The 12,404-nt window shown below is 44.3% G+C and overlaps 2 protein-coding genes across 2 annotated transcripts in view; both read right to left on the bottom strand.

Annotated features, from left to right (window-relative positions):
- The window catches only part of LOC145423961 (NACHT, LRR and PYD domains-containing protein 12-like), a 943,237-nt gene that overhangs the window by 620,291 nt on the left and 310,542 nt on the right, over positions 1–12,404 (bottom strand). The window lies entirely within an intron of this gene.
- The window catches only part of LOC145423979 (ribonuclease inhibitor-like), a 204,605-nt gene continuing 203,696 nt past the window's right edge, over positions 11,496–12,404 (bottom strand). The window contains exon 4 of the mRNA XM_080296821.1: positions 11,496–11,970. Coding sequence (XP_080152947.1) covers positions 11,961–11,970 — 10 coding nt within the window. The 3' untranslated portion in view covers positions 11,496–11,960. The remainder of the gene's footprint in view (positions 11,971–12,404) is intronic.

Below are 12,404 nucleotides of genomic sequence, written 5' to 3'. Positions count from 1 at the left end.
TAAAAGCAAAAGCGTCACATACCCTGATAGGCTTATAGATTCCTTGACTCTTTTCCATTTAAACGTGTTCAAATCAAAGTCAGGAAGAAAAACGTCAACTGCTCTCCAACGATGGCGTACGGGGGATCTGGACCTGAAAATGCTCTCAGCTCGGTGGTCTCGCACAGATGAGCTCTTTTGACAGTCTGATGTTTATTTATGAATGCAGAATTTCTTGAGCAGTCACCATGGAAACTTGATGCAGCTTCATGTTGTTAAATTAAAAGTAAACACTGTGTATTTTGCACTCCACTCCACTAAACTTATCATATAAGTAAATAAAGTGTGGGTTAGGTCCCTCCTGTGGAAAGAGCCACACAAACCGATGGATCAGAAAAGACAAAGTCAGCTCCAGCATGCCTTTTCATATTATGTGCCTGCTTATCTCCATTTCTTTACAGTAGATGGGAACTTTTGCAGTAAAGCAATGGCTTACAAACAGTGGACTGTGGACTAATGCAGACATCTGAAGCCTGACAGCAGCTGGTATATACACAGCTTTGGACAAACTGGCCCTTTAAACAGCCCAGAGGAAGAAGAGACCTCTGCGTTATCAGTGCAGCCTAAAGCACAATAATAATAATACTATTAATATGATTTTTAGAGCAATAATGCCCCAAATAATGAAGTCATTAATTACACATTCGTCATGCTTCACAGGAGGTCAGGAGTGACCGATGAACGTGATGCTACATTAGAGTCTGTCCTATGAGTTCAGCAGGAGGAGGTGAACCCACAGCTGGGACCAGTTCTCTAGTGGGTCCAGTATCATACTTGTGTTCATCCTGGTCTGAACCTGGTCAGAAGAACTGACTTCACTTTTGAAAATTCAATACTTATAAAAGGTAACCCCAAACAGTCTACAACGGCTGTTTTCTGTCCACCGAAGCAAATTTGATTGACGAGGTTTTTGTACCTTCACTTCTCCAAAAAGCAAATAAAGAGATTAAACAAAGATTTACTGAACGACCGTCAGAATTCCCAGAGCTAACGTAGATCGCTTTATGCTCTTGAGTCAGGAGGGATAAGAAAAGTGACTGCAAACATTGTGGAACGATTCATAGCGTTTGATTGCTTGTGTGAATGTATTAAACAGGAAACCAGGAGCTGCAGAAACCCAGTAATGCTGAAGACGCATGCGTGTGCGTTTATTACAGGTTTTTCTGAATGCTTAAACCCTAACTGTGATTCTTACAGCACAATTCCTAAAACTATTGATACTTATAGCAAAACCACTCACTGAGTGTGCAAAACTAAAAGCACAAACACTGCTTTGCACTCAGTTTGCCATTTTGTAACACACACTTTGCAAACCTGTAGCTACAATCCACTGCACAGCACTCTTTTTGCAGAACTGTAAACACAACTCACTGCTTTGCACTCAATTTCCAAATGATCAACGCACTCCTAGCAAAACTATACACATTTATGGCCATTATTTACACTATTTTGTCAACTGTCTGGCACACTGCCACATGTGAAAGCTTTTTTAGATAATTAGTTCACTTTGCAATCAGCCTAAGCACTATGATACAGGTAAGCTCTGTGTGTGGAGTACAATGGAGGGAGCAGGAAGAGTGAGAGGAGGCCGAGGAAGAGGACGTGGAGGTGAAGAAGTAGGATGAAGAGGACGACAAGGACAAGGAGGAGCAAGAGGAGGACGAGGAGGGGGGAGAGGACGGGTAAGAAGAGTAAGAAATAGAATTGCTGATGACATCAGAGCTACAATAGTGGACCATGTCATCAACCGTGGAGTGACCCTGAGGGAAGCTGGCCAACGGTTTTTTTGGTTTTTCTCAAACTTAAGTAACTGAAACCTTTCATTGAACTACAGCAGAAACAGATTGGAAATGCCAAGTTATTCTAACACTAGTGGACTTGTTAAACAAAACATTTGTTTCACTTCTTTCTCAACATGCAGCACCATTAAGAACAGTGGACCAGCATAGTTGGTCTGCATGAGCACACTTACTGCAACAGTTGTACATGCTGAAACTGGTTGCTGGCAGCTGATGTGAAGAAATGTCTGGACACATCAAAAGTTTTCTTTTTCATTTTTTCCTCCCTTGGATAACATACACATGGCAAATAAAAACATGTAACTAGGGTGACGTGAAGTGTGTATCATCAGGTTTAACTAAAATATAATGAGGCTGTCCATCTGTGAAGTAATTGTTCCTTCAAAAACCACTGTGACAACAGATTTTATTTCATTCATTTGATGGTTTTCTATTCTGTATACTGGAACTTTTTAATAGCCCCCCTGTCCACACATCCTTGACATGAGACTTTCTGCAGAGTTGCACATGATGAATGCACACAAAACTTAAAGTGTTGCTGTCATATTTTTTTGGATGTGGTTTGTTGTCATAATCAAGAACGTGTCTTATTTTTTATTTGTTTTGTTGCTGATCGGCCATTGGACTGCTGAGCCTGCAGTGAACAGCCAGTCACTGACTCTTGATGCTAGAGCAAGGACAACTGAGCTCTCTCTCTCTCTCTCTCTCTCTCTCTCTCTTTTAAATAAATAATACGTTCGAGCTGTTTATGTTTTTGACTTGTTATGGACTCTGACTGGCAATGGGAGGGCTGGCGGACTCATATTATGGAGGTGGAGGGTAGACACATTTTGTGTGCAAGAGACCACATACTACAGTGGTGATTGACACAGACTTCAATGGACATTTAGGTGAAGGGAACAGAGGTTATGAGGTGTTGGGTAGGTGTGGTGTTTAGGAGAGAAATCTAGAAAGACAGATGTGGGGCAGATTTTCCAAGTGGAAATGGCCGTGGTGCACACATACTTCAAGAACAGGGAGGAACTTGTAGAAATATATGAAAGTGGAGGAAGCTGCACACAGGGCAACTAAATATTATGCAGAAGGTGAAATCAAAAAGACAGGAGACAAGGAGGTGTCAGGGAGAATGCAGCTATGCAGCATCAAATGGTAGTTTGAAGGATGAGTTTGGACATCAAGAAGAGGAAGTGAGTGAAGGCAGAGACATGCAGGAGTATAAACAGGCTCTGGGTAGTAGGGAAGACTTACCAGATGGCTGGGATAGTACAGCTTTATTGAGATAAACTGCCAAGAAGGGGTTTGACGTCTTCTCTGCACAGAAGAAAGGGAAAAAAGAAAAGTGATTTTGAAAGTATTTGAAGGAAGAGATTTACAAAGAAAAAGAAGTGTAGTTAGCGAAATGAAGAAAATAGACCAAGAAACTGGGAGGCGAGGCATGTAGCAGAAAGAGGTGACAAAGGAAAAGGCTCAGTGCCACGTATGTGAAGCTGGACCCCAAGGAAATGAGGGAATGAGACTTGCTAGGCAGAGAGTGAGTTTGAATGGATGTTCAAACCCAAAAAAAAAGATATATTCACATAACGTAGATTGAAAGAAGCTGCAGGTGGCACAGCAGCTTTAATGTCTTCCAGACAGGAAGTTTTGGAAAGAAATATCATCATTTCCCAGATTTTACTATCTTAGTGTTCTGTAACAAAATCACTGTTGTGCGCATGGTGTTAGAGATGATGATGATTACAAACAAACTTAATGTGCTAGTCGTGCTTTTCTTGAGGGATTTGTCCTTCCACCAGTTTTCATGTCATTGGAATCATTTGTATTCACTGATGCTGGCACTTATTTCATCAAACCAAACTCCAAGTAAATACTTTCGGCTTTTTGGTTTTGTCAAACGAACTAATGTAAAGAATGCCTGGCTGTGCACTACACCACGCAGTGGGAATTTGTCTTCTCCAGTTAAATTCAGGATTAACTTGCTTTATAACACAGACCTCAAAAGTAACCGTTATAACCCCAAACACAAGAAAATGTGATCTACAGCACAGTGAGAACTGGCAACGCTTATCTGGAGGGGTCAGAGTGAATGAACTGGACACCTGTAGAAGCAGGATTTGATTTCCACTGATTTCCTTTCCGATCCGATACCAAGTAAAATTCAGGGTGGTATCGACGATACTGATCTGATACCGATACTCTGAACAAAAACGTATTTTTTTACTCTCTTTTATTTTATCTCAAATTATAGCGTCGTAATGATCACAGGACATCAGATTACTTGTTCTTATCACTTAATGATGCAGAATTATCATATAGAAATGAAAAACCTGAAGTTGTGGCTATTTGTTGCCTGCCTGCAGCATTAAAGGACTCCGTGAGAGACGTCTGTCTCGCCCTGGCAGCACCTCTCCCTCTCCTCCTCTTCAGTTCCCCTCAACATACGCTCGTCATATTCTGTGATGTGATTCACTCTGAGGTGTTTGACCAGGTCAGCGGTGTTACCACAACACCTCACATTCTTGCCACATGTATGGCAAACCACGTCTCAGCTGTTCGTGGAGGTAAAATACGTCTGCACATGACTCTGTTTACGCTCAGCCATTGTTGTGAGTGTGCACGCCAAGGGGCCGGACACAATGACGGGTATCGGAGGAATCGATATTTCAGTATCGATCCGCACATCACTAGTTGAGATACGTTTTAAACTGGTCCAAAAAACAAATGCATATTTTCCCGAACCACTGTTCCTTGACTAAGGTGGATAACGTGATGAGGTCAAGGAAGGGTGTGACGGAGATTTGATTGAAAAACTTTGTCGTCCGTTAAAGTTTCACGTTGGCTTTTTCATCTTGAAAGCCCTCTCTGCTCGTGTCCAACCCGTGTGAACAATCACAGATGTGAGAAATGTAAACAAACCGTCCGCAGAACGCTGATCAGGTTATTTTAAGCGCAAGAAAACAAAAACGTTGCGCTCACCGTCGGCGTCACGGACGAGGCCTGGGGGTCCGGGCCCGTCCACAAAGGTCATTGTAACACAAATCATACGATTGCTAATGAAAATGCTATAAAGCTACATCGCAGATAAGTCTCTGGAGTAACAATCAAGGCCATGTTAGTTATTTGATGAATAGTATCTGTACCACTCATGGCGCATGACTGAGGAGGACGTTGACCTCTGCAAGTCAGGAAAGTCTGCTACTCATTGTATAAATATGAGATGTTTTTCAAAAACCAGCCAGCCATCATCTCGGGAGGCTGACTCCAAAGTACCATCTCACTTCAAACTTGCAAAACAAGTCGAGTCGATGCGAGCGCACTGCTTGTTTCTAGTTAGTCTTTAAGGATGACAGCATTAGTCTGCTCCTTTGTATGAAATAAAGTGAGTCGAGTCCATGTGGTCTGGCACCCACCCACATTTCTCTGCTAGTGATCCATGAGGACTCCACCTTGTTGCCAGTTCTCTTGTGTGGAAGCTTCAGGAAATGACAGCTTCACTCTGACGTGTGTGAGCTGTGTGAGGTCTGTGGTTAGAAGTTTACAGTGTTTGCTCTTTGTGTCGTCTGTAATATGCTCTATGGCTTTAAAAAAATGGCCACATGTTTCTGTAGCTGAATTTGTCCATCTCTGACCTTCTGAGACTGTATTTTCAAACAGGGACGTTCTGACTTTTCTTCACCTTGTACTTCATTCTGCAAATGTTTTATACTCTATTAGAGTTATTACATTATTCTGTTATGCTATAAAATCAACCCCCATATAAGATCGTACTTAAGAAATACATTTAAAAAACCTTCCTGTGCAAATAACCCAAGTTATCTAGAAGAAATAAAAACTGCACCGCAAACCAAACTCAGGTGTTCGACCTGTTGAGCTCGGGAAACTAACTGGTGTTTCATTTTAGTGAGTGCTTTGTTAGATTCCTTCATTTGAACCAAATGAAGTTGATTAAAGTTGATGCATTGATGTGTTTGAAGTGTTTTGTTAGTTGCGATGGATCTCCTGCTGTCTTTTTTCCTCATTATTAAAAGAGGATTTCTTTGAATTTCAAACATCCATTTCCTGTTTATCTGGTCCCGGGTCACAGGTGCAGCAGTCTAAGCAGAGAATCCCAGACCTCCCTAAACAACCACTTCCTCCAGCATATCCAGGACAATACTGAGGCATTCCCAGGCCTGCTGAGAGATATAACCTCTCTAGTGTGTCCTGGGTCTGCCCTGGAGACTCCTCCTCATGGGACAGGCCCCAAACACCTCACCCAGGATATTTTTAATGAAAACATCACAAATAAGTCGTCAGGTCTGATGGTCACATTTGTGAGATTCAACCACCATAAAGCAGAGATCACACAGGACACACTGTGTAACCCTCAGCTCAGGTGTGTTCAGGACATTTGCTTGGAAGAAGCCGTCTGTGGATAAATCCTGCTCTCCACCTCAGCTGTCAGGTTTATCCAGAGAACGGCCGTCCTGACTTCCAGCAGCCCCACAGTCCTCGTTTCTAATAAACTGGCATCACTGAAATGAACCGTCTGCCTCGCTGTTCAATAATCTGCTCTTTGCCAATTTCCCAGCAGAAGCTTCCACTCATATCAGCATTTTTCTGTGATTCTCACATGAACTAAACATAAAAAGCTGAAGCCAACCTCAGAGTTCCCCGTAGTGAGGAAGAGTTTCCTCTGAGCCACAGCTGAGTTTGATGCGTCCACAAAGGAAGACTGACGGGAGGACAGACTCTGGGAGAAAGGCAGATATTAAAAGATATGAATACAAAGTACGCTGCAACAAACAGGACAGCAGATTATGAAGAGCGGTTAGACCTTCATGTGTCAGTCATTGAAATGTGATCAAAGTTACCTGTTTGACATCCTGATAGAAGAAAATCAGCTTCTTGGATCCGTTTGCAGCAAAGAATTCATGGATCAGACTGAACTGGAAGAATCAGACATTAATGACTCAAAGGTTCAACTCTGAGGAAGGATCACGTCTCTGAACTTACTCTGTCATCAGAGACGATGGCGTCTTCCACCGCCGCCTCCTCCAGGCTGCCGGCGTCGGCCAGCCTGCTCATCAGGTATTTATGTCGGGCATCCAGAGCTGCCCGCCGTTCCTCCTTCACGGCTCTCGCCTGTTTGGCTACTTCTCTCCTCGCCTCATTGGACAGCAGCATCGTCCTTTTACCAGACACCTGGAGAAACATCAGCTCAGTCTACAGACGCAGAGACCAGTGAGAGCTTGGCCCAAACATCTGCAGGTTTCTGAGGACCACGTTTGACCCTGACTGGAGGCATCGATTCTGAGTGTGACTGCCTAAACTGAGCTACTGTCCCCCCTCCACTGAGACGTTGTCCTGTGATGTGTCATGGGGGGAAGTGTTCCTCACGGTTGGACTCGTGACAAGTTCAGTCAGTTTATTCAAACTTTAAAAAGACGCATTTTCAGTCTCTGGATTTCAGCAGAAACTAATGTGAACACAGCACTTTTTGATTGAGTATAAAAGGATGAAAGAGTCAGTGATTAGTAACATTGTTGCTGACTGATGCTGTTGTAGAGCTGTCTTTGGATCCTCACCTTCCTGGAAGCCTTCCCTGGATTGCTCATATATCATTAACTTGTTTGTGTTCAGTAGAATCAGGTGTTGTGGATGCAGGTCGTAGCTGTGTGAGGCCTGTACAGTCAGCGCTGTGTGAGCGCTGTGTAACGTTAGCTTAGACTTCTTTCTGTTGTTATCATCCTTCAGGTTAATGTTGTTTTCATTATGCATCACAGGAAGTGTGGGTGGCTGTTAGCCTCACAGCTCATGGAGAGTTGCTGCTGCTCTGCCTCCTTTTTGATGTTTCTGCTCTTTGTGGCTTTGTGTTACTTTGTGTCGTGTCTGAAACAAAGTGAGTCCATGTTACTAACTGTAGTCGGCTCTCTGTCTCGTGCACAGCTGACTGTTGTCTGAATGAAAGTATTTTTGTACTTTGTGTAATCTGTTGGGTCTTTGAGCCCTTTTTAAACAGCATATGAGCCATATGTATGTGTGTATATGAAAGGTTGTTTGTAATACATCAAACTGTTGCTTATTCTAGAGCTGCTGCTGTGCCTGATTGGTCTACTCGCTCGAAACTGAAGGTTGACTTGATTCTTTTGGTTTTTTACATTTTGTCAATAAACCAACTTCTTTATGATTTGAACGGCGTCTCTGACGTGTCACAGGCCTGTCAGCTTTCTTGGTGATTGGTATAGATTTGAGCTTCGTGCTCTGGCTGTTGTTGGGTTTTCCTCTTTCATATTAAAGCTTTTGTCCTACATTTGGCTCTAAAGTCTAATTCTAATCCCAGCACTGTGTCTGGGTGTGTGATGCTTGTTTTCCTGCTCTTTCTCATGAAACAGTCACAACATTCTCAGTCCAACTTTCACTCTTTGCTGCGTTTGCTGCAGCTGCAGTGAACATGGTGCCGTTTGCCTTTAAGAAAGTTGTGCACAAAGGCTTTTTCTCTAGCAGACAGCTGTGTGGCTAAAAGTCAGATCATTTTTTACCACCTCAGTCACACTGGACTGAAACAAGAGTGAAACTAGGAAGAATCAGAGTTTGTCCAGTGACTGCACTGATTTTCTTCATATTCACAAACTGATTCTAAGTAGTTGCATCAGCTAATCACCCGGACACTGAGCGTCCAACACGCTCCCTGAAGGGAAACGATTACATCCTCCAAACAATCACAATCTGTCTCTGAACGACTGGAATTATTCTCTGATTTGTCAATAACTGGAGTTTATCAATGCAGACACGTTGCCAACATGATGAAGTCAGTCTGAGTCGCATCTCTTTGGCTAACTTAACTCAAGTGGTTGCCGACTATTCTGGTTCTATTCCCATATAACAGCAGGGTTGCTGAGCACCTCTGTCACTCTGCACTTATGTTCCCAGTTCTCTTTTGTGGAGGAATTTTCCAGGAATTCCTGGGACCAGCTTTCCATGAGAGACCCGATCAGGAGCGACTGTCCTGGACACTCCCAGCATCACAGGGACTCACAAACCCGTCTACCACAGTGAGAAGACTGATGGTCACAGGCCCACATGTAGCTTTAGATCACACGTGTGCACTTCCTGTGGTCACTGCTGTAACTCTAGACTCACCGAGGGGCCAGTGGTTGGTGAGGCAGCAGCAGCTGAAGTCAGGATGAAGTCCATCATGAAGACTTCAGAGTGCTTCAGACAGTCGGTGTTTCATCCACAGAGCCTCCAGTCTGCATATCAAAGTATCCTGAGGAATGACAGTGAACCCCGAGTTCCCCTCATTACATTCATGTGTGTGACTGTGAGGAAAAGGTGATTGTATGAACGTGTGTGAGCGAGTGAATGAGGCTTGTATCAGAGTGGAGATAATGTCAGCGGCACAAGCTGGACGCTGCAGGTGTCACATGTGAATCTGTGCATCAGTGTCTGCACCTTTGTGGAGGTGAAGCTCAGGAGGTTTGGATTTGTTCAAAGCTCTGTCTGCTCCATCTTTCTTTCCCTCAGGCCTCTCCAGATCAGGAAGGAGGTCCTGTTCTCCTTCTCCCTCCTGGATTTCTGGATCCAGGGAAGGATCAAAGTCTCTCAGCCCAGCATCAGAGCTTCTGGCTGGGGGAGGACTGGAAGTTTCAGCTGGAGGCTGAGAGCCTGGATCTGCCATCTGAGTCACAATTCAAATATTCTCAGTAATCTCAAAAAGCAACAGAAAGGTGCCATTTTCATGAGCAGTGGGTTATCCAGCAGTTTGATTCATGTCAGCAGCATTTAGTTTGTAACTGCTGACTCACCTCTGGCTGTGTCCTGCTCTCAGGGTCACAGTGGACACTGTACCTTTGACCGAAGCTGCAAAGACAGTCAGCAGGGGTCTGGATGCATTCAGCACCACGTCCTTGTTGGGCAGACACCTTCAGTGACAGGACAGTTTATTATGCTGGTAACGTTAATAAGTCTGATCACCTGTAGAGCTCATTTAAACACATCAGCTGTAGAACATCATGTGTCATGGCGTGTCCAAACTCACAGGCTGCATCCTCCTGAGGACCCGGCCTTCAAGGTCTACGTGGGCCGGGTCCTCCAAAGGTCGGGTAGGCGGGAAGTGAGCGGCTGTGACGGTCTGGCCTTCAGATCCGCGTCACCGCTGTCTGGGTGGAGTTTAATAAACTCAGCCGTCTGCTCCTTGCTGTCTAAAATCTAACAGGACACAGGAGTAAACTCTCGACAGTCTCACACTTCTGTTTAATCACTTTTCTGTTTGGCGTTTATTCAGCTGTGTGAAAACTGTAACTTCAGCCAAACCAAACAAACAACACTGAAAAAAGCCAAACGATAACATTTTTACGTGATCTAAGTGACTTATATATCATGTTTAAACCTGAACAGCCAAAGGCCGTGGGGGTCCAAAAACGATGTGCCGGGAGTCCGCTGTTCTCGCCGGCTCTAATGACCCTCGACCTCCCGGTTAGCTATCCAGATGGTGGGTAACAGACGTCTCCAAAAACGTCAGAGCACTTTTGCAAATATGTGATATCTTGACAAACCGAGCAGATATTTGAAGTTTACACTCCTACATTCTCAAACAGGAGCCCCAGCAGAGATGGATGGCTGGCGCGGCTCTCCGGAGCCCCCAGTCAGAGCAGATGCAGGGCCAGCAGGTGTGGAGACCCCTGGCTGAGGCAGCTGAAGCTGTGGGTGGCTGTCAGCCAGCTCAGGATGCCTTTTGGGCTGCAGCAGCATAAAATCCTCAGCAGGCTGGGTAAGCTTGCGTGAGCTCTGTGTGGAGGCTGTTGCAGCTGAGATGGCCTTCAGATCCGCATCTGAAAGTGTCTCCATCACTCACCACAGCTGGATGCTCTGAAATCCTGGAATCCAGCTGTGGAGAGGAGCGCCGGCGGCGTGGACGCAGTTTAATAATCAGGGAACGGGAGGCAGGAGGGAAACACAGCTGGGACCAATTACACACACGAGACAGGAAACAGTAACACAGGACTGTCAAAGTAAAACAGGAAATATAACACAGAGTCCAAAGTAAGGAGACGTGGGACACAGTGAAGACACAGAAACAGAAACCAGAACTATAATCACAAAACAAACTCAGAAACATAAAGAGTGAATCAGCTGATTCAGTGTTTGTGACAAAAACATGGATCCTGGTTAATAACTTTTGTTTGTTTCTGTATTATTTTGTGTATCGTTCTTATGAGCTGTTGTTTTGTCAGTGAAATATTATTTCATTGTTTTAAGCTTTTTGTTGACTTTGAAGTGCTTAAGTTGATATTTTTGAACATTTAATTTGTTCGATTATTGTCGAGTCGATAAAACTGTCAAACGCACAGCTGCTTCCAGCACGGCCGGAGGAGAGGTGGCCGAGCAGACGCACAACACACACAGCTCACAGGTTTGCATTTCTAGATATTGCAGATGTTGCAGAAATTGAGAGTAAAGAACTCAGAGATCCAGCGCTGTCTCCTGCCCCTTATTTATACACCACAACACAACGACAGGCGTAACTCACACAAACGGGTAACATGAGGCTCAGATGCTTTGGACGTGTTCACATATACTGGACACAGAATGATGAAGATGGAGCTGCAGGAAGGAGGAAAAGAGGAAAAACACAGAAAAGATTCACAGATGTGGTGAAAAAGGACACGACAGCTTCTGTTTGTTAGTTTGGTTTTTCTTTATTTGGTAAAGATTCAGAAATAAAGAGAAGATCACATGTTTGAATATTATATTAACGTTCTGTAATTACAACAAGTTGTAAAATCTTTCCAGAGTGAGACAGAGACTGTGCAGAGACTGTAGAAGGACAGAGCAGCAGCAGAGCAGTCCAGATACACTGATGATCCTCTGTCAGATCCAGAGGGACACACAGGGCTGATGCTGGACTCTACATTGTGTCTGACAGTGGAGCTGTTCTCAGAGCAGTTCACTCTGCAGCACTGACAGTCATCTGCACTTCATTCCTCTGTCAGTCACTGCTGGATGAAGCTCTCCTCTCCACCTCCCAGTAACATGGCCCAGTCAGAGCGTCTCTACACACAAGCTGCTGCTGCTTCAACCTCTCTGGATCATCAGGACACAGCTGCTCCTCTCTCAGCACACACACCGTCCTGTTTACCATCATCACCTCCACCTGCAGAGAGAAGGAGGAAGAGCAGAGGGGATAAACGAGTGTTTCCAGAGACTCTTCATCAGCTGTCAGTCAGTGATGCAGCACATCCAGTATAAAGAGCAGCAGGGACGTCAGTGCTGGGACTGTACTAGGACTCATTGTTGCTTCACTTTTTCTAATCTTTGGATTTTTATTGAAGTTGCTGAAAATGTTTTTCCCTCCTAGTTTGAGTTTGGACTTTCATTCATTAGAAGAACCTTGGTGTGTCCACTCTGAGCTCTGTAGGAACCCCAACAACAAGCCCAACAATCCAGATGGACGGTTCCAGCTGTTAACTGGAGGAATTCCATCCAAACATCTGCTCTCACTAAATTCTTCCTCACCTACAGACTGTGTTCTTCACTGCTTTAAACTTGGAAATCAATGCAGTCATTGGTCTGCGTGCTGCTTTGTTC

This window comes from Astatotilapia calliptera, chromosome 23, assembly GCF_964374335.1.
Source record: "Astatotilapia calliptera chromosome 23, fAstCal68.1, whole genome shotgun sequence".
Classification (NCBI taxonomy): domain Eukaryota; kingdom Metazoa; phylum Chordata; class Actinopteri; order Cichliformes; family Cichlidae; genus Astatotilapia; species Astatotilapia calliptera.
The sequence above is the reverse complement of the archived record's forward strand: the minus strand, read 5'-3'. Positions and strand labels throughout refer to the sequence as shown.